This window comes from Bos mutus, chromosome 8, assembly GCF_027580195.1.
Source record: "Bos mutus isolate GX-2022 chromosome 8, NWIPB_WYAK_1.1, whole genome shotgun sequence".
In the NCBI taxonomy this organism is placed as follows: Eukaryota; Metazoa; Chordata; class Mammalia; order Artiodactyla; family Bovidae; genus Bos; species Bos mutus.
This window is the reverse complement of record NC_091624.1, coordinates 67,185,999-67,209,366: the sequence shown is the minus strand read 5'-3', so window position 1 is coordinate 67,209,366 and position 23,368 is coordinate 67,185,999. Positions and strand designations below refer to the sequence as shown.

Below are 23,368 nucleotides of genomic sequence, written 5' to 3'. Positions count from 1 at the left end.
CATGCGGTTGGAAGAAAAAGTACAGAAAGATCTCATATGAGATCTTTATATGATCTTTAAGTATATACACTTTACCTAGCTTTCCCAATGGTAACATCTCATAGCACTTTTGTACAATATTGCAACTAGGAAATAGACATGGGTACAATGCAGGGATCTTTTTCAGATTTCACCAGTTTTATGTGCACTCATTTGTATGTGTGCATGGGTATGTATGTATATAGTTTATGCAGTGTGATGCATATATGTATTTCTGAAACCAACATGGTCAAGTATCTTGACAGGCAACAAGTGACAATTCTTGACACAAATCCTTCCTGCCCCTGTTTTATATGTAGCCACACACAGCTTCCTCATCCTGCCCCTCCCCAGTCTCTTGCAGCCATCAGTGTTTTCCGTCCCTTCAGTTTCATCATTTCAAGACTCATACAGGTGTAACCTCTGAGGAACGTTTTTTTACTCAGCATGATACCCTTGTGATCCATTCAAGTTATTTTGTATATTGGTGGTTTGCCCTTTTTTTATTGCTGAGTTTCATGGTATGGATATACCACTTGCTGAATAACATGTAGCTTTCTTTAGGTTTTGACTGTTACAAATAAAGCTGCTATGAATATTTGCATGAAGGTTTCTGCATAAGCACACGCTTTCATTTCTCTGCCGTAAATGCCCAAGTGCAGCTTCTTTGTTGTATGGTAAGCATGTGTTTGCTTGGGAAGAAATTGCTAAACTTTTTCAGAGCAGCTGTACAATTTTGCATTCCCACCAGCAGTGTATGAGTGATCTAGTTTCTTTTCATCCCCACCAACATTTGCTGTTATCACTATATTTTATTTTAGCCATTCTTATAGGTGTTTATTTAAGTCTGTTGTTAAAAAATTACTTAAGTATATACTTCAGCAAAGCAAAAGATAAATCCAATAAAGAAGTATTTTGGGGATATAGGAAAGAGGGGTAAAAATGAAACAGAACTTACCATTAAGTCTAAAAGCTAATCATACATCTCCGGGCCTTAATGTAATTGCTAGGGATTTCTGAGGAGAGGCCCAAGGTATAGGACTTTAGCACTAATAATATGCTGTGACTTTAATGCTCATAGCACTTGATCTAACTCTGTTCTATAGCCTTTGGTATTTCTACATTATATTGTGATTACGTGGGTACATGGTTTGTTTGCCTACTAAAATCTGCTCTCTAGGAGAATAGGAATTGTGTGATTTCACTTTCCTACCCTTCAAAGCACTTAGCAGAATAGCAGTTGTCTTAGTGTTAGTCCTTTTTTTTTTTTTTTTTTTACCGCTTTTTATAGTTTATTTCTTTGCTAGCCTATTCAGTAGGATAACTTTTTTTGTAGTTAAAAAAATTATTATCACTTATTTGGCTGCGTCAGGGCTCAGTTGCGGCATTTGGGATCTCTGTTGTGGCACACAGGCTTAGTTGCTCCGTGGCATGTGGGACTTTAGTTCCCCGACCAGGGATTGAACATCCCCTATGTTGGAAGGTGGATTCTTTTTTATTTTTTTTTGTGTTAGTCTTTTGATGTCCATGGGTCACAAAGAGTCAGACACGATTGAGTGACTAAGCACAGCACAAGAGGAAACAACATTTTTGAAATGATAACTCTTGCCTAATTGATAAATATAATAAGAGCAAGCTTTGATAATAGTGTACCAATGGTCTGATATGAAATAGACCTAGAGTTAATCATCATATCAGTGTTGTGGATTGGAAAATAATTGAAGTCCATTTATATTGCTCATGTGTCTAGTGTCTGTTGTTGTTTAGTCACTAAGTCGTGTCTGACTCTTTCACGACTCCATGGTCTGTGGTCCTCCAGGCTCCACTGTCCTTGGGATTTCTAAGGTGAGAATACTAGAATGGATGGCCTTTCCAGGTGACTCAAATGGTAAAGAATATGCATGTCTCTCCCTGTAAGGCCAGAGACCAGGTTTGATCCCTGAGTCAGGAAGATCTGCTGGTGAAGGAAATGGCAACCCACTCCAGTATTCTTGCCTGGGGAATCCCTTGGACAGAGGAGCCTGGTAAGCTATAGCCCACAGGGTCACAAAGAGTCGGATATGACTGAGCGATGAACACACTTTTTGTCCAGCTGTGGCACTGGCTGCATTTCAGCTTTCATGCAGGTGTGTGATAGAAAGGGGCTCCAATTGCAGTAACACACGGGGCAAGATGGTCAATACTAGAGAATTTCAGGGTAGCTTCAAAAATCAAAATACTCATCTATGTTGCTGTTCATACCTGACTTTCTACTCAGCAGACAAGTAATTCTCAGTATTTCAAAACCAGCTATTCCAGTTTTGGGTAGAGGGAGAGTTCTGTCTTAGAAATAACCTGTAGGTAGATACCAAAGTAGCTTAATACCCAGTGCATGATTTTGTGGACAATAAGGACACACTTCCAAGGCCCAGTTCATCTCTAGATTGTTTCCATTAACATTTATTATGGACTTGCTCTGAGCCAGGCGGTGCTTGACATCACAGATAGATTGTCTTATTAATCCTCACAACAGCCCTTCAGAGTGAGTGCCATGATTCTGTTTTGACAGATGAAGTGGGGACTCTGGAGAGGTTCAGCTTCCCCAAGCCTGCAGAGCTTAGATTGCTGGAGCCAGGACTCTTTGGTTCCAAAATCCAGGTTCTTTCATCTGTACATTCTCTGTAGTAGGAGTAATGGAGGAAAGTCTGTGGAAATGAAAGTGTTTAATTGATAACTTGGATGCAGACAGGATGGGTTGGAAGTGCCTGGTAACGGATTTTCTAGCTCTAACACAGAGCTGGTGAGGACTTGATGTAGGAGGTAAGAAAGGACTCCATCAAAACAGAGAACTTGGTTTGGACGGTGCAGTGAATTAATGAAGTGTCTCACAACCTACTTGAAGGAAGGAGGCAAAGAGGAACATAGTGCCAAGTGACTGAGAACCACAAAGTAACATTAGTAATCCAAACATTTAATTTTGAAAGTTTAATGAAAAACATAATCAAGCCCATTGACACTTGCCAACTGTTGCCAACATGTGTGCATGTGAAATCCTATTAACTTAAAAGCAAAACTTCTTTCTGAGAAATGTGATGGTTTACAGTGGAGTCGATTGTTTTTCCAGTCTGGCAGAGAGGGAGATCAGGGACACAAAGTGTGTCGTTGAATCCTGTGTAGCAGCTTTTAAGAATCCTCATTAACTCCAGAATTGGAAGGATTATTGAGCCAGTAGGTTTTTTTTTAACCCTCACTTCAAACCAAGTGGAACATTATAAGAATGTCTACAGTAAAGAATAGAAATGGGACACTGAAAATATCTTCCTCAACCCCTTTAAAACTCCTTTACTTTTTCTTCCTAAAAGAAATATGACCTAAGGATTAGAGCTCACCTGTATCCTGAGGTGTGGCAGTGGTGGTGCTGTATCTACCTAACTTGCATTATAAGTAAATTGTCACATGTAAATAAATATAAATAACAGTAATGCCCATTCAAGGTAACTAAAGTCTTTGGGCTTTATGAAATACATATAGTATGTGAGGGTTTCCTGCTTTTGTGAGAAAAGAACCTACCTGTCTTTGATTTTGTTGATGACCCTAGGTCTAGAGGTGAGGTCAGTGGAGGCCCCAAGTGGGAGGACTCACAGAGAATCTGAGGGCACGGAGCAAAGGGAAGGAAATGTCCCCACGACCATATCCTCCTCCACTGGGGAAATCCTGGGAAACCAGAGCACAGAGAGCAGGAAGAGGAAGTGGCCATGGAAGAGTTGGGGCATGATGGTAATATCCCTGGCTTTGAAGATGTGTCTGGAAAGGCTATGAAGTTGGCCAGGGTGGATCTGTTGTGGATGCCTAGGTAAGTCTGTCACACAGATGACCATGTAAGTTAGAGTTGTAAATACTCCAGCCCAGGGAGACAGAGGGGTGGCAAACCCCAGCAACTAACAAAATGGAGTTGACCTTCCATAGTTTAGGAGAAATTTCTGGAATCTGGTAAGAGACTGAGTTCCAGAGACTTCGGAAGTATTTGAGAGTTTTCAGGGCCTGGGAAAATGTTACAAAGTTTAAAAACTGGTTCAGAAATATGCCCTGGGGAAACGCTTTTAAAGAGTGAAATCAGTTTGATTTTTATAGGGCTTTATTTTATTCATTCAGTATTCAGTGTACATTTACTCAAATACTCATATTCTGGAAAAATAGGGCTTCCTTAACTGTCTTGGGAAAGGCAGGGTACTTCTTGGGCCACACTTTGGTTCTAGTTCTTTCCCAAAAGATCAGCACTTACTGGCCTCTGAGAGGCTTTGGCTTGTGTGCACGGCTCTTTGTTCCTGTCCCCATCAGCCAGCACATTTTATATGCCTCCCCTCTCCTGCAAGTGACTGTCCCTTTGATGTCATCAGTGTTCCTCCTTCGAAGACATTTTTTAATTGAGTATTTCAACCCAGCAAGTGTAACGCTTCTCTCCTCATTTTTGTTCCTCAAAATTCTACCCTCTACATTGTGAGGTAGAAAATCTCCACGGGAGAATTTCTTCCTCCCCTCTTAAGAGTGAAATGGCCAAGGACAATCTGTTTTTAATGAATTTATTAAATTTCAACTTTTTATAAAAGATGCATCTGTGCATTTGTGTACACGAACACTTGGGGAAAAAGTATTTTAAAAAGAATGCGTAGTCCACTGGATGTATCAGTTGTCCTTAGGTAGTAGGGCTGCAGGGAGGTTAAAACTTAATCTTTATTTAAAGTGTCCTCATCCACCCTGAAAGTGAGCCTGGCTGCAGTCTGATCTTGTTAACGTCCTCTCTTCATTTCTCCACATGAAGACCTCATTTTTAAACTTCACTTGTGTTCAGTCAACCCCAGCTGTTCCCAAAACAAACCATTCTAGATGCCATCTCATCGTTTGCTACATTTTCACCCGATAATCTGGCTTCAGATGGTACGGACGTTCTCTGTAGGTGGAGACTCACCAGCCTCTGATATTTCTGTTTATGAAAGAGCTATATAACTTTTTCTAGATTATTAGCAATTAGAGAAAATATGTCAACCACTTCATGCTCCAGGAGCAGAGAAAGCAGTGGTTTGGGATTACAAATTTACTTTCTCTGCACTCAGATGCATAGGAAAATTAGACTCTCTTAATTTTTCCATGACTACTCTTTTTTTTTCTTTTTTCATTTTTATTATTTCTTTGGCTGTGCCAGGTCTTAGCTGTGACACCTGGGATCGTCAGTGCTTATTGCTGCATGTGGGATCTTTAGCTGTGGCATGCAAACTCTTAGTTGTGGCATATGGGATCTAGTTCCCTGACCAGGGGTTGAACCCAGTCCCCTTGCATTGGGAGTATAGAGTCTTAACCACTGGAAAACCAGGGACCACTGGACTTTTCATGACTACTCTTGCTCACTAAAATCCACAGTCTTGTACTTGCCAATTATTATTTGTCTCTCCAAATTTAAACATTCGTGTCTGAATTTAAATAATAATCTTACTCAAAATTGAACTCCCTCTCAGGACTGGTGTAGACTAACCTTTTATCAGTTCATTTTGTTAGGTAAACATCATCAAACATGTAGGGTGTGGATCACATCTTGACACAGAGACTAGAATATTGCACCAGAGCATATTGCAGAATATTGCACTTTATATTCTATTTTCACCTCAAACCCTCACCCTCATGCTCTGTGGGACGTAGCACTGAGCTGCCATCTTGTACTTTCCTTAATTTTGACCGTGTACATATATAATTGTTTCTTAATTAAAATGCCTCAAGACCCCGAAGAATTCATTTCTAGTGATGCCTCCCGCAATCTGGGTTTCCTGTCACTTCTTAAAACTTACCCTATGGGTAGATACTTATTGTTCTTCATAAACTGTAAGCTTTTCAGTACAAATGGAGACTTTCCCACACCTGAGATTCTGCCTGTCCTGTGGAACCTTGAATGATCTCAGAGCATGGCTTGGCTTGATTTCTCTGGCTTCAAACCATCACTGGAATCTCAGTTGACAAATCCTTCCTTACCTTTCTGCTAAATTAACTACATGTCATTCAACAAATAGTTTCTAATTCTTGCTCTGCATATGGCTCTGTGCTAAGTCTGTGGGAGAGAGAAAAGTGAATAGGGTATGGCCCTTGCCTCAAACCTTAAGGCCACACAATTGAGGTTTTATTTATTGTGGACAGATTCTCCCATTCTTCTTTGCTCTCTTTGTTTATTAAAGTGAAGAGGAGAGAGAGGAAGACTTTTTTCCTCTTTACTCAGAGACAGTTCACCGCAAGGAGTGGACCGTAGTAGGTGGTGAGAAGGTGTCAGGAATCGCACCTCGTACATTGAAGTGGGCGTGGAAACTTGGGCCGTGAGTGGCCTCTGAGTCTCACTGGACAGCTTATCAGCCCAGTTTCTCAACTGTCCCATCACTTAAGCCACAGTGAAGCAAGTCACTTCTAGTGATGGCAACTAGAAGATAGAATGGGAAGTACTCGACAGTTTTTAAAATAATTGATTTTCTAGTGCTATAAGGTATGCTTCTATTTCTTTAAGCTTTTTAAGTGAGCAAAAAAGACCTTTTTACATGTTTATCAAGCACAGCTTGATATTCTAAGTCACCACATTAGACACAGTGAAAAACCACATTATTGCCATCACTAAATTAGAGATTGAATATTTATTTCAGTCTGCTCTACCAGTCAAAACTGCTTGCCTTGTCACAGCCTGTTTTTTTTCTCTTTATCATATTAGCAAAGAACACTCTGAGCTGTATTGAGGAAATTAAATTAAATTTAAAAGACAGCTTTCGGCTTTAACTGAACTTGCACATGCAAGTAATTCTGGGGCTGTATTCCAAGGAGCCTACTTGGGGAGGAGTGGCATAGCCTTGCATTCATTTTACCCTAAGCCAGTCGTCCAGGAATGTCTACTTGCATAAAATCTTCAGGATACTGTTTTGTCTTACTGAATTAACATAAATGTTTTTGCCAATCATTTTGCTCAAATAATCCCTAGTTACTAAAGACTTCTTTTTTAAAAAGTACCTACAACCTCTTCATCATATCTGTAGAAAATTAATAATTCTTACTAGTCAGTGTTCAAATTTCTAGTTGTATCAGGGGGGAAAAACTGTTTTTTTATAGTTTGGATCAAGGTTTAAATAGGGTCTACTGGTTAACCACTCCCCTTTACCCTGGTCGTTTATTATTTCATTGATACTTGTTGAAGAAATTGGTTTGTATATTCCATTGTCCAGATTCTCCTGGTTATGTTTCTCATAATTTCTTTCAGTATACACCTCTTTCCCCTTTCATTTCCTATAGATTGGTTGTTGGATCTAGATGTTTGACCACTAACTAGATGCTTTAATTCATTCAGTTCAGTTCAGTCGCTCAGTCATGTCTGACTCTTTGCAGCCCCATGAATTGCATCACACCAGGCCTCCCTGTCCATCACCACCTCCTGGAGTCCACTCAAACTCATTAGGTGTTGTAAAATGGTGGTGTTCTTATTTTATCACACATTAGCTAGACTGCTCAAAGGATTTCTAAACAAGAGAGTACCAAGCACATAGCTGTTGTTGTTCAGTTGCTGAGTCATGGCTGACTCTTTGCGACCCCATGGACTGCAGCACACCAGGCATCCTGTCCTTCACTATCTCCCTGAGTTTGCTCAAACTCATGTCCATTGAGTCAGTGATGCCATCCAGCCATCTCATCCTCTGTTGTCCCCTTCTCCTCCTGTCTTCAAAATTTCCAAGCATCAGGGTCTTTTCCAGGGAGTTGGCTCTTTGCATCAAGTGGCCAAAGTATTGGAGCTTCAGCTTCAGCATCAGTCTTTCCAGTGAATATTCAGGGTTAATATCCTTTGACTGGTTGGATCTCCTTGCAGTCCAAGGGACTCTCAAGAGTCTTCTCCAACACCACAGTTCAAAAGCATCAATTCTTCAGTGCTCAGCCTTCCTTATAGTCCATCTCTCACATCCATACATGACTACTGGGAAAAACCATGCTGCTGCTGCTAAGTCGCTTCAGTCGTGTCCAACTCTGTGGGACCCCATAGACAGCAGCCCACCAGGCTCCCCCGTCCCTGGGATTCTCCAGGCGAGAACACTGGAGTGGGTTGCCATTTCCTTCTCCAATGCATGAAAGTGAAAAGGGAAAGTGAAGTCACTCAGTCGTGTCCGACTCTTTGCGACCCCATGGACTGCAGCCTCCCAGGCTCCTCCGTCCATGGGATTTTCCAGGCAAGAGTACTGGAGTGGGGTGCCATTGCCTTCTCCGGGAAAAACCATAGCTTTGACTATATGGACCTTTGTCAGCAAAGTAATGTCTCTGCTTTTTAATATGGTGTCTAGGTTTGTCATAGCTTTTCTTTCAAGGAGCAAGTGTCTCTTCATTTCATGGCTACAGTTGCCGTCAAGCACATAATAGGTGCTCAATAAAATTTTTAATGACTTGATTAATTTCTATAAGAGCCCCCCTAACATGGAAAATTATTAGAAACTCTGCTTGCCTTAAATCTGATTAAAAAGCATCTTTTTCCTCCTAGAATCATCATCCTTCTCCACTTTGCATAAGGCATGGTTTACAGATGAATTCTATTCTATTGCCCCTGTGAATGTCTCCTGGTGCTGGAACCATTTTTTAAAAGATTTATTTATTTTTTGGCTGTGGTGGGTCTTCTCTGCTGCACACAGACTTTCTCTAGCTGCGGCGAGAGGAGCATACTCGTTGTTGCCGTGCGCAGGCTTCTCTGTGCGGTGGTTTCTCTTGTTGTGGAGCACAGGCTCTAAGCTCACGGGCTTCGGTTGTTGCAGTGCAGGCTCAGTAGTTGTGGCTTGCTGACTTAGTTGCTCTGTGGCATGTGGGATCGTCCTGGATGAGGGATCAAACCGGTGTCCCTGCATTGCAAGGCAGATTCCTAACCACTGAACTGCAGGGAAGCCCAGGTACCATTTTTAAAATGGAGCCATTTTTCAGCAGTCTTTTGGACTTACCTGATTATCATCCTTTCTCAGTCTTGTGCCAACTTAACTTCACATATCTTACAGATTGGAAGAGCAGAGAAATAGAGGACAGGAAAGCTAAGGAAGCCCTGAAGTGTGTTTCAGAACAGAGCCTCCAACCTAAACTCAGCACCAAGCACTCCTGGATGCTTAATGGGTCTTTGAAGTTGACCCAGCCTGTGACATGCCCTTTTTGCAAACGCTTCCTTAAAAGAAATGTGATACTCTTACTAGATTCCAAGCTCAGCCTAGTTTATAGAAAACAAGCTTGCCTTTTATCTGCCATTTAGTTGTGTGCCTACAAAACAGTAAATTAAGAGTCTCTAAATAACAGCTTGATTTTTGTCCTTGACAAAGTGGATATAAATACTTTTGGTGTGGGAAGGTTTGAGAATACTGTAGGCTATTATCTTTATTTATTTTTTTCTGACAACATAGAGCACAGAATCACAGTAAATGCTTTCAGTGCTGAAGATTTTTCACAAGCATTGTAATTGTGAAGCGCAATATCCAAGTTCTTATATTGGAGATATTAATGTAAGATGTATTGCTATACATTCTTTGCTGCTGAATATTTTGTTTTTCCCTTACTTTTTCATATGGAAAGCAGTGTAAAAATGCATATTTCTGCTCTGATCAGAGTGCAAGCAGGGAGCACAAAGTAAAACAAGTCTTTGGTGAATGGAGCAGCCTTATATGTATGATAGGAAAAGCATAGATAAACGGATAGTTGTATTTTATTCCATAGACAGGTACTAATAATGTGCTTGAGTTTTCAGAGGGGATATGTGTTCCTGATATTTTGTGTAGATCATGAGTCTAGTCTTTATGGAGGCAAGAATTGAGATAGGCTTTGAAAAACCAGTAAGGTTTGAAATGAGGACCTTTAAGAAGAAACGGCCTGAGCGTATTTAGGGGTAATTATGGGATTTCAGTTTGACTAGCCTGGGAGGTGTCTCTAGACAGATGGTAAATAGCAGATGTTGGCTGGGGCCACAGTAGCAAGGATCTCAGTGTCACCTGAGCAATGGTGAGAGACCACAGGCTTTGAGGAGGGATGTGAGGTGACCTGGTCAAGTGAAGGGGTCAAGAATGAATCAGAAGAAGAAAGGGAAGTTGAAATCAAAGTATTAGCAAGGAGGATGATTTTGATTATAGAAGCTGCAGGATTGGGAAACGTAATGAAAGGAAAAGGAGTCGTGGAGTCCAAAATCCACATTAGGATGATTTCAGAGAAAAAGTGAGAAAGAAGAGTTGGAGGTTGCACGGAGCCGGTGAGGGATGAGATGGGGAGGGAGGCCGGAGGAGGGTTCAAGAAGGAGGGGACACATGTCTACCTATGGCTGACTCATGTTGATGTGTGGCAGAAACCATCACAATATTGTGAAGTAATTATCCTCCAATTAAAAATTAAATTAAAAAAAAAAAAGTTTGGGGTTGCAGCAGGACAGTGTACAGAAATGTCCAGCAGAAGGCTATGGGAAATATACGGGACTGGAACTTAGTTCAGATTAAAGATAACATCTTAGGAGTTGTCTGTGGACCAATGATAGTTGGAATCAACCCCTAAAATATTCTTAAATCTATCCATGTCTCCCTTGAGCTCCCCTGCTGCTGTGTCATTCAAGTACTATCATTTCTTACCTGCTCTATTGCTGCTTTCCCATAGTTAAAAGTAGGTCACCATTTTGTGGGGCAGGCCTTGCTTCAACCTGTGATGCAAAGCTTGTGTAATTTTGAGGATGGTGTAGTTGTCTGTTTTACTTACCCCTGAAGATCTGGCAACTTCCGTGGGGCCTGGCACAGACTAGACACTCAACTTATTTTTTTCCAGGGTACTAAATGAATGTCACTATAGAAAAGTAGAAAAAAAGGAGTTGAAGAGAGAACTCTGGTGAATATTCCTAGAGCATAGAGGAAAGTACTGGGAAAAACAAATAGGAAGGCAAAGAACCAAGAGAAGGTGGGCCTTATAGCTAAGGATGAGTAGAGATTCCAGTGGGGGTGGTTTATTCTACAGGTGGTGGAGAGCAAGGGCAATAAGAAGAACTAGCACATACTGGATGCTTTTTCTATGTCATGACTGTCCTAAGACTTCACGTGGATGAACTAATCTTCACACTAACTCTGTGAGGTAGGTGTCCCTATTATTTCTATTTTATGAATGAGGATACCAGGCCCAGAGAGGTTATATACTCTGCTCAAAGACAACCCAATGGGGGAGCCATGAGTCAAACCAGGCCACCTGGCTTTCAGGCATGGAGTCTTCTCACCATGCAGTCATGCTGGCTCCATCTAGTTGAGGAGCAGAAAGCAGTGTGCAGCGGGCTAAGGGCTATGGCACAGAGGATGGAAAAGGAAAAAGAACACCCATCTTTCTGACCTTTGTCTGTGAAAGGAGCATAGCGTTGCCTGCCGTTCTAAGCTGTGGCATCTCCTATGTTAGGTCACCAAGTCTACAGAGATTGTATGTGAATGAGAGCCCCCCTGATGCAGTGCCAGCCATGAAAGCCTAGAGGATATGCTTTATCTTGGAAGAAGTAGTTTTGAGCACGTCTTCAGGATAATGTAGCAGCTGCTTTGACGTTGGCTTTTTTTTTTTTTTAAACCACATTCCAGTATTATTACTGACTTAAAATAGTCCTTGAGAAAGAAGAGAAAAAATAATCTGGCTCTAAGGATAAAAAAACACTGTGGTATTTCAACTTACTTTCAGTTTTGCATATGTCTGTGAATCCTTCCTGCTTTCTCTTTTTCACAGGTGAGAGAGTAAGGTCTGGCCCAGCTGGATGGGAAAGCACCTGTGTTTGCCTTGCAGCTGTTTTGCAAAGCAAATGCACGGGTACAGGATCCACCAGCAACAGTGAGGTCAGGCCGACAGTCTGGGAAAAAAACGTGCACCTGAGTGGCATACTAGACTGGTGTCTGTCGTGTTGCAGGATGTTGCACCCTCTTAACACTCACACGTTAAGGTTCTGGCAGATTTATTGATTCCTTTCATTAACGATCTGGGAAGATATGAATAACAACTATTTTGTTCCTAATTGATGCACATCTGCTGTGCACATGACTAAAATCTGTTCCCAGAATTTTTCATTGCACAAGTTTGGGAATTTCATTTAAAATATACGTCTATATATTTATCTTTTTCTTTCTTAACATTTGTTATGGATGGTGACTTTGCCTAAGCCCAAATCCAACTATCATGCTCAGATTTCTACACAATAGGAAGATAACTTATCTTTTTTTTTTTTTTTTTTAAGACTTTCACTTGGAAAGTAGAAACCTGGCCTCTTGAGGACAATCCAGACCCTTCAGATATGTTGGCAATCCAATTAAAAAGTACAGAGAAATCTAATCTCTGTCTCAAACTTATTTATAGCTTTTTCTTAGTTAATTCTCTCTAAGTTTTGGCTTGTATGTTTTTTTAATAAACCCAGCCTGATATTTGACCACATAAAGCATTGAAATTGCTTCTTGCTTTGTCCAGCCTGACTTCACATCACTTAAAAAATACGTATGTTCTCTGTGGCCTGTCCTTGAGCAAGAAAGGAGATTACAGGTACAGATAAAGCCATTGTTTGAATAGTGCATTAGACGATTACTGTAAGAAACATTAAGAAAGATTATTGTATAAAGAAAGCTTATTTATAAGCAGAATTAATACTTGGGTACTTTGCAGAGAAAAATGAAACAAATATGACGGTGTCCAGGAGTGCCTTTCAGTTTTCACTCTGGAGGCCTGTGAAATGTGTACATTGTCTCGGAGACTGACTAGAATTTGCTCTTGAAGCCAGGTCACTGCTTTGGGGTTACCAGTGGACACTTGGGGCTGTACAGAGCACAAGGCTGTGATTTTCACCCACTGAACACAGGACTGTTCCCTCAGGCAGATTGCGAGGCCATTATTTTATAACCCATTGGCCAGAATTGCTGTGTCAGCCAACCTTTTCCTGTTGAGCATCCACGCGGTGCTCCTCGGTGCCATGAACCCAGAACTTCTAAAGGAATTGGGACACACCAAAGGGATACTAGCAAGCAGGCTGGAAGTGCGGTCATATTTTCGTTGGCTTTTTATGAATGTCTGTTTTCAGAAGTATAACCCCAGGGTGTCTGCTTCCAGCTGACACCTCACATGTGAGCAATGAGTTGTAACCATGATGATAACTAACAATGAACTGAGCACTTTCTTTGTGTTAGGAATTTCTCTAAATTACCTGCATTACCGTATTTAGTTTTCCCAAGCACCCTGTGCAGTAGCTAATGTTATTGCCACCATTTTTACTGAGGAGGAAACTGAAGCCTGGGGAGGTGACGTAATCTACCTAGGGTCACAGAGTTTGTGCACTGTGTTCTGCGTGTCCATCTCCAACATTCGTTCTAAGAAGGGACATGCCAGCACTGATACATGAGAGCAGGAAAACTGGTATCTGCAGACGGTGGTCATTGTGCAGGGTCGCATCGTCTCTGGATGGGCACTGTTCCCAAGCCTTTCTTTCAGGATGGTGGGGAATTGGAAAGGCTAAGATCTATCTATGCTTGTTTCTGTCAGAAGAAAGCATCCAGTGTCTGTTAGTGTTTTCTTTTAAGAGGCTGGGTCCTTGGCAACCCTGATGCAGGCCCATCTTCCCCAGCTCTGTGTTGTATTCCAGAGGGGCAAGGCATGGGTGTGCCTCCATAGGGAACCAGCCCGTGGGTCTAAGGCTGCAGCGCTGGGTCAGTGGTAAGGATCTTCTCCTGTCGCCCTTCCTTCTTCCTCCAGTCTTGGAGTCCCTCTTCCTCAGGTTGGGGAAACTGGTTCCACTTTGCTGTCAGGCCAGTCTGTGATATCCTGGCTTAGAAAGTTCCAGGGCCTATACTGCTTAAATAATAAGATTCTACTCTTATCTCTTGCCTGCCTCCTTCTGAAAGTATTCAACTCAGTTTACTGAAAGGTAAATGGTGAGCACTCAGGATTAAGTAATACTTCCAACCCACTTAAAGTTTCCTCATTGCCAACAAAGATACATAAGACCTAGGAATAACCATATTTTCCAAAGGCCATATACGTCATAGTTCACAAAAATGAAAAGTGAAAGTCACTCAGTCGTGTCCAACTCTTTGTGACCCCATGGACAATACAGTCCGTGGAATTCTCCAGGCCAGAATATTGGAGTGCATAGCCTTCCCCTTCTCCAGGGGATCTTCCCAACCCAAGGACTGAACCCAGGTCTCTCTCACTGCAGGTGGACTTTTTACCAGCTGAGCCACAAGGAAAGCCCACAAAAAATAGTTCACAAAGCCTACCATTAAATGGCATCCAGTAAGTGGCAGCCACAAGTATTTGAATCCTCAGACAACAAAAACCCTTCTTTGTTGTTGTTTTAGTATTCAGTCATGTCCAATTCTTTGTGACCCCATGGAATGTAGCCTGCCAGGCTCCTCTGTCCATGGGATTTCCCAGGCGCAAGATGCTGGAGTGGGTTACCATTTCCTTCTCCAGGAGATCTTCCCAACCCAGGGCTCAAACCTGTGTCGCTTGTATTGGCAGACGGGTTTTTTACCACTGAGCCACCAGGGAAGCCCCGACCATTCTTAAGTTGTCATAAGTGTCTGATGAAAAGCAGTTGACTGAGGGAGAAGGAGAAGTGTAAGATATACACTTAAATTCAAGATATACACTTGAAGTTCAAGTGTGTACAAGTTCGAGATATACACTTGAACAGAATTCAGTGTAATGCATACGTATTCAATCCCTGGTTAAACAATTATCTATAGACTCTGATCTCCGAAGGCATTTCCTAACTAGAGTACAGAGATACATTGTCATGTTGGTTCAGGGGTAGCTATTCGCCATCAGGCTGTTCTTTCTGGGCTGTTTTGATTTCCTGAGCAGCTTTGTGTGAGAAATGCCAGGTGTCAAAAAAATCTGTTGTAGAGGAGAATCATAAACAAACCATTAGGAAAAAAACTTTATAATAGAGAATATCCCATTTTCCTGAACTCCCTCTGAACACTCTTCCTCAGTTGAAGGGTCCTGAGTATCAGACTTACCCATACTCAAGAGCCATGTTGCTGCCCGCCTCACGTCTCGATCATGTCTCCATTTTTTTTCCCCCATCTCCTTTTTCTGGCTACATCCAGCTTACTTTTAATTCCTTCTCTTTCCCACTGTTTGCTGAGTGGATAATTAAACAGTAAGTCCTGTTCTTTGTTGAGACCATACTTTTAAAAAAAGACTTCCTACAGGGAACTGATGGTAACTTTGAAAGACAAGCTTTGAAAAGGGGGCCCCTGAACTTTAGGAAGATGAAAGTTTTGAGAACGGAATTCAGGTAAAAGCCCATTCCAGCTGAGTCTTCACGCTCAGGAGGGTACAGGTTTTTAGAGACCATTGATTGTTGGTTTCTGTCCTCTAGTACTTAAGGTGCTGGAGTTGACCACCTGGGTTCAGATCCCAGCAGTGCCACTTAGGAGCTGTATGATACCGAGCAAATTACTTCCTGTGTGTGCCTCAATTTTTTTAATCTGTGAAACAGAGACAATAATAGCACCTGGCTTAAAGAGTTGTGAGGACTGAATCAAAATGAACCATTTAGCACCTGGACTCATGGGAAGTGTTCAATAAATGCTTAGTAAAACATTCATGGAGTGCTAAAGAAAGATGTACTTACTTTAGATTTGTGTAAAAATATCATCTTGGAACCATGGTGACAGTGGTTACTGCATTTGACCTAATAATAACCTCCAATGTTTTTACTTTGATTTTTCCTCTGTCAGCCACCCCCTTGGGGGGGAAGCAGGAGCTGCTTGTCTACGTATCTCTCTGATCCTGGGCAGATGAGAATTATAAGCCATTGGCCTGATGGGCCTCCTGGTTCTTTTTCTTACTCAGGTGCTGGAAAGCTTCAAGATCATGGACTATAGCCTTTTGCTGGGGATCCACATCTTGGACCATACCCTCAAAGAAAAAGAAGAGGAAATTTCCCAAAATGTGCCTGATGCTAAGCGGCCTGGGACGCAAAAGGTTCTCTACTCAACAGCAATGGAATCCATCCAGGGTCCAGGGAAATCGGGAGACGGAATCATCACAGAGAACCCAGACACGTAAGTGCAGCCGTCTGCCCACACACCCCTTGATCATGGCAGACGACGTCACTGGGTAATTAAATGCAATCATATTCCATTCATGGTGGCTCTTTAGGAATAGATTCCTACCTGGCACTAAAATGGATCAGGCCAGCCTAATTTCCTCTCATCCACAGATAACTGGATGAATGGCAGTTTTTTGAGTCATTATGCTTTCACCCACATGGTTTCTTTTTTCAAATGGCTCCATAATTTAACAATGGCTAAAAATGTTTTTATTCCTATTTACTACATATTCAAAACATCCTTCACAAACAGGAGGGATATACTTTGAATTTGAATAAGCATGCATTTAAGCAAATACTTGCTAGAAGTGATGTCTGCAATTCAGAACTTTTTATCTGTGTAAGAGGATTCTGTTGTCCTAGTCCTACATCCTGACAGATGTGATCACTTGGTTCAGCCAGATGTGCAGCATTAGGTTACATGTACAAAGTGCTTATTGACTAACATAAACAGTTACAACCAAAGAAAATTGTTGAATTGGTTGACTGTACCACGTGTGTGTACTAGCCGAGCAAAAAGACTGAAAGAAAGAAATCATTTTCCTTGACTATAACTGCCTATCTTGTAAGCTTCTTCAACGGTGACTAAACCACAGACATATTTTACTTTTATGAAGGAAATTCATACATACTAAAGTTTTTAATCCTTCCTATAAACCCATCTAATAAGTAATAACTTATGCAGATGAATAAATACAGAGGAAAGATGTTAACAGTAGTTATCTTTGCATCCTTGGAATGGATTCTTTATATATTTTTATATATTTTTTTTCCTTTGTGCTCACCTATATTTTATTTTAAAATTTCACAGTAAACATATAAAAGTGTTGCATTTTTGATGGGCAGTATTTTGAAATACTTTAAAAATTCTTGCTCATGGTTTTAAAGTCAGAATAATTTTTTAATTGAATTCTTCCCATCCAACTCTTCAGAACTGGCAACTGTGGTATTATTCTCCTTCTTGGAAAGTACATCTTTCTTGATTCCCAGGAAGACTTTAGCTGAAGCCAAAAAAATAAATAAATAAAGATGAGAGTCCATGATTTTTAGAGACTAACCATTTTCATTTACAGTCTATTTATTAGAAATGATTTTTAACTTCCTGTTCACATAAAATGATTTTTCTTTTGCTCTGTTCACAGAATGGGAGGCATTCCAGCTAAAAGCCATAAGGGAGAAAAGCTACTCTTATTTATGGGCATTATTGACATTCTGCAGTCATATAGGTAAAAAATTGGGGGGAATAGTCTTTTATTATTTCAAAATAATTCAATGAAAGGTTCTGAGAATTCGCCAAATGGGGTTGATTTTACATTCTTTCTTTTATTTTTCTGTATGTTTATATTTAGATTAATGAAGAAGTTGGAACATTCCTGGAAAGCTCTTGTTTATGATGGGGTGAGTGATTTATCATGCTCCTTGTTAAACTGGATCATTTTTCTAATTTCTCAGAGACCTCAGTGTATGTCTAGGAAGCTGTGTCACTTGAGAGGAAACAACTATCTTTATAAACTCAGAATCTCAGGCTTAGCAGATCAGTTCAAATCTAAGAATAAAGACAACATAAATGTGAATGGCTTTTCAAATAGAGGCCATCCACGTGGGTGAACAGGTAGAGGCCAGGAAAACAAAATAATGTCTTATTTTGATGTGCAATCTAAAGGACCCAGTTAGGAGATGATGAGAAAAAGCTAAAGGCTTTTCATAGGCACTGGAAAGACCAGTAGGACAGTTGAAGTTCTCCCAAAACTAAGCTTCAGAGGGGGTTGAACCTGAATTTGATGGTGGTCAGCTGTAGGCTGGAATCCTGCATTTAAACCATGTTACTAACCATGTGACCCAGACACACTGCTTGCTTCTCATCTCTTAGTGTAGTTTCCCATTTATAGCAGGAAGCTAGTAATAGTACCTGTACCTCAGAATATTTCCCTGGTGGCAGAGTGGTAAAAAATTCACCTCCAAGCAGGAGATGCAGGTTCAGTCCCGGGGTTGGGAAGATCCTCTGGAGGAGGTACAGTATTCTTGCCTGGAAAATTCCACGGACACAGGAGCCTGGTGGACTACAGTCCATGGGGTCACAAAGTGTCTGACACAATTTAGTGCGCACACTGCTATACTCCCTGCCTCATAGGCTGACTTGAGGGTTAAGTTAAATAATGCCCTTTGGTGTTCAACACAATGCATAACACATAATAAGGACATGGGAAGGGAAAACTTTTAAATTGTGTTGGATTTAAATATAACAAAGGTTAACTGATACAAGAATGTCTTTTGCACCCAGAAATGGCACGACTGAAGAAAACAATTATCAAAGAGCAGTCTGTCTACACACACACACACAACTTCCTATCTAGAAGTTAAATGTGAACTTCCTGCTGCTTGACAGAACATTTATGGCCTCAGCCTCACTCAGTTAATAACTCAGAGTGACACTTCCAAAGATTGTATTGGTCAAAGATTTGCTCACATATTTTTTTAAGATGTTAGCAGATGCTTTTCTTTGGAAAAAAAAGATAAATTATGGATGCTATTCTTCTCTGTTCCTGGAAAAGAACACTTCGCTGTCTCAGTTCTGAGGAAGACTGGTAATAACCTCTCAGCATGTCAGATCTGCATTTTGTCCACAGGCTAAGGAAATGACCTTTGTCAAAATGCACTTTTAAACAACAGGTTCACAAGTTTGTTTCTGAGAATCAAATTTAGGCTTCTTATTCAAATCAAAGATTCTTTTTTAAGGAAAGGCCAAGATGGAAGGTTAGTTTTTTTCCTTCTAGCTGAGAAAAGTACCAACTACATAATGCCTTGAACATGGAAGGGAGAGAGAGTAAACACTTTGATTCTCCTCCTGTTTATTGACAGTTTCAATTCCCTGTTACCAAATGAGACTTCTGCTCCAAATGGTCTAGTCTCTATTGGTCAGATACTTCTAAGGAGCCCCTACCTTTGTTGAAATAAAATATGTCTTCTGTTTTTCAGTGTCCTTTTTTTTTTTTTAAGAAAATCTCTGTGCTGACTATATATTTATGTAATTATAAGCAATAGTTAAGACTTTTTTTTTTTTCTATTTACAATTGTGCCTCTCCTTTAAACAACGCTTCCTCATACCAAAAAGAGCCACAGTTTAACCTCTCTTAGAAGGCAAGGGCTGACTCAGTCATCTTACATCTTACGTATTTCTAAATGACTGCACTTGTGAATCCATGTCCACTTCCAGCAGAAACTGACAGAACACTTCGGGGAGTGCATGTCAGACCAGTGGGAAGTTTTCCATCACATCTGCAGGATCACTGATAGTCTAGAGAACATTATCACTTGGCAGAGGATTCCTCCATGCTGTGTCCTTCATAAAACACTGATTACAGAATTCTCTTATGCTTCATGTAACACCCAATTTCACAGATGAAAAGACTGAGGCACTGAGATACTGTCTTTACCCAGGATCACAGAGCTCTTTAAAATTAGAGCTAACACGAGAACTGGGTCTCTGGATTCTGGTCCAATGTGTATTTCTTCTTCCAAACCCACTGCAGACGATATTATCTAAATATAAATTTTTAGAAGTTTCTCTGTTGGAATCCATGAACCTCAAATCAAAATGGAACACTAAATAAGCAAATTTACTATTTTTAGGAATGTCTATCTCAGATAGCAAATAAGTGACTGCTGAATAAATATATGGAATTAGCTCCTTCATCTGTCTTCTTTCCTGGACTTGTGATAAAATGCCCCCTCAGTCCTAACGACTCCTACCAAGCATGAGAGAATTGAGCTAATGATTTAATTCAATTCAGCTGTATCTAATTAGTAGCTTATTGAACATAACAGGGATCGTCAGTCAGCCTTATCTCCTAGGAATCGTCATGGTGTTTACATACCTTATTACTGGAAAGTGAAACCAGCAAACTTTTTTTTTTACTCTCTATCTCAACCTTACATTGGGGTTGTTTTGCTTGTTTATGTCCCAGTTTTGTTCTGACTGAAAGTGATTATGTCTTTGTTCCAGATGACACTTGAGGCACTGGTTGCCTTATATGTTAAAAAATGGAATTTAAAAGCCCCTCGTGGTGGACAGTGGATCAAGGATTAGCTGTTTGGGTTTATAAAGCAAAGTCTTTGCTATCTCAGCCCTGCCCCTCTTCATTATCTGTTTCGCCATGAGTATCTGGAATCTTTACTCAGATTGATCCTTGTGCTTTTTGCCCCAGCTCGGCTCCTGTGCACACGCCCACAGGCATCACTCATGTCTGGCTCCTAACATCCACACCTTCTGGTTAAGGACATTGGCTAACAGAAAGCTGGTTGCATAGAGCTTTCTACTGACTCGAAACAAACTGTGTGAGAGGTAAACCTGTGGTACCTGATTTATCTTTTCAGGACACTGTTTCGGTTCATAGACCCAGCTTTTATGCAGACAGATTTCTAAAGTTTATGAATTCCAGAGTTTTCAAGAAAATTCAAGGTAAGATTTTTATGAATTTCTTTTTTTTTTTACCCTCAGCACTTAATGACTGGCTTCACTTTGTAAGATTTTTATTGAAAGCGTTTGAACTATTTATCTCCCCAAAGCAGTAATCAGTAATTGTAGTTAAATATCTTCAGTTTAGTTCAGTTCAGTCGCTGAGTCATGTCCGACTCTTTGCAACCCCATGAATTGCAGCACGCCAGGCCTCCCTGTCCATCACCAACTCCCGGAGTTCACCCAGACTCACGTCCATCGAATCAGTGATGCCATCCAGCCATCTCATCCTCTGTCGTCCCCTTCTCCTCCTGCCCCCAATCCCTCCCAGCATCAGAGTCTTTTCCAATGAGTCAAGTCTTCGCATGAGGTGGCCAAAGTACTGGAGTTTCAGCTTTAGCATCATTCCTTCCAAAGAAATCCCAGGGCTGATCTCCTTCAGAATGGACTGGTTGGATCTCCTTGCAGTCCAAGGGACTCTCAAGAGTCTTCTCCAACATCACAGTTCAAAAGCATCTGCCAGGTGCTTATTGATGCCATAATCATTAGAGTCCAATTTTGTGCTGGAAAAAATATTAAACCATATAATATATTGGCTAAATACATTATGATATAATTAAATAATGGGATAATATGAAACAAAAATGATGTATTAAAGCACATTTTGTCCTTATAGCTTCATTTACATGTATATAGTTATTGGCCTGCATACCTAAATGGACAACAAAATTCTAGTGGGGTATATAAAAATGTAGTTAGTCTCATGGAATATTCTCCAAAATAGACCATATGTGAGTCCTCAAAATATATTTCAATAGATTTTAAAAGATTGAAGTCATGAAAAGTATCTTTTCTGATCACAACAGAATAAATAAAGAGCAAAAACTAGAAAATTCACAAATATGTGAGAATTAACACATGCTCACATATTCAGAAACGTGTGAAAATTAAACAAACAACTACCAATGGATCAAAGAGAAAAGCACAGAAAAATTAGAAAAAACTTAAAGATAAATGGAAATGAAAATACACATTCCAAAAAATTATCAGTTCATTTGCTCAATCATGTCTGACTCTGTGCAACCCCATAGACTGCAGCACGCCAGCCTTCCCTGTCCATCACCAACTCCTGGAGCTTACTCAAACTCACGTCCATTGAGTCGGTGATGCCATCCAACCATCTCATCCTCTGTCGTCCCCTTCTCCTCCTGCCCTCAATCTTTCCCAGCATCAGGGTCTTTTCCAGTGATTCAGTTCTTCGAATCAGGTGGCCAAGGTTTTGGAGTTTCAGCATCAGCATCAGTTCTTCCAATGAATATTCAGGACTGATTTCCTTTAGGATGGACTGGCTGGATCTCCTTGCAGTCCAAGGGACTCTCAAGAGTCTTCTCCAACACCACAGTTCAAAAGCATCAATTCTTTAGTCCTCAGCTTTCTTTATAGTCCAATTCTCACATCCACACATGACTACTGGAAAAACCATAGCTTTGACCAGACAAACCTTTGTTGGCAAAGTAATGTCTCTGCTGTTTAATATGGTGTCTAGGTTTGTCATGGCTTTTCTTAAGGAGTGTCTTTTAATTTCATGGCTGCAATCACCATCTGCAGGGAGTTTGGAGCCCAAGAAAATCAACTCTGTGCTGTTTCCATTATTTCCCCATCTATTTTCCATGAAGTGATGGGACTGGATGCCATGATCTTAGTTTTTTTGAATGTTGAGTTTTAAACCAGCTTTTGCACTTTCCAAAAACTTACAGGATGCTGCAAAGTCAGTGCTGGGAGGGAAATATATAGCTATAAATGCCTACATTCAAAAAGAAGAAAGATCACAAATCAGTACCCTAACTTTAAACCATAAGGAATTAAAAAAGGAAGATCAGACTAAACCCAAAGTTAACAATGGTTATTCTGACCCATGAAGTTGTGTGTTATTTTCTTTTTCTTTACATCAATATTTATTAAATTTTATACAACAGGTGTGTATAATTTATGTAGAAATGTTTTTAACTATATTAAAAGAAAAAAAAATATTGTTCCTTATGTTATCATTTAGGTATTTTGTGGTCCAATTTAGTAACGATTTAAAGTGAAAGTCACTCAGTCGTGTCTGACTGTTTGCGACTCCATGGACTATACAGTGCATGGAATTCTCCAGACCAGAATACTGGAGTGGGTAGCCATTCCACTCCTTCTCCAGGAGATCTTCCCAACCCAAGGATTGAATCCAGGTCTCCCTCATTGCAGGCGGAATCTTTACCAGCTGAGCTACCAGGGAAGCCCCATAACAATTTAGCCATACACAAAAAGCTGAAAAAGTGGAAAATTCATATTTTTTATTTATATAAGACAGATTTTTAAAATAATATTTGTTGGAGTTCTTTGTTAATGAAAGTGAAGCACTTTCTTTTTTAAGCTTTTTCCCCCTAATGTTACATATAGCATTCACATAATGCTACATATAACATTATGTAAGTTTAAGGTGTAATGATGTGATGATGTTACATATAACATTTACATGTTACATATAGCATTTTCCCATAATATTACATATAGCATTATGTAAATTTAAGGTATAAAATGTGATGATATGATACATATATATATTGCCAAATGATTATCACAGTTATGTTACTTTGTACCTTCACCATCCTATATAATTACCAATTGTGATTGTGTATGTGTATCATGAGAATATTTAAGACCTACCCTCCTAGCATCTTTCCAGTGGATAAGACAGAATTATTAACTGTAGTCACCTTGCTGTATTTTAGATTTCTAAGACTTATTCA

At 40.3% G+C, this 23,368-nt stretch overlaps 1 protein-coding gene across 1 annotated transcript in view; it reads left to right on the top strand.

Moving 5' to 3' along the window:
* The window catches only part of PIP5K1B (phosphatidylinositol-4-phosphate 5-kinase type 1 beta), a 347,555-nt gene that overhangs the window by 220,471 nt on the left and 103,716 nt on the right, over positions 1-23,368 (top strand). Inside the window, exons 8-11 of the mRNA XM_070375799.1 lie at positions 15,865-16,076; positions 17,266-17,349; positions 17,473-17,521; positions 20,498-20,582. Coding sequence (XP_070231900.1) covers positions 15,865-16,076; positions 17,266-17,349; positions 17,473-17,521; positions 20,498-20,582 — 430 coding nt within the window. The remainder of the gene's footprint in view (positions 1-15,864; positions 16,077-17,265; positions 17,350-17,472; positions 17,522-20,497; positions 20,583-23,368) is intronic.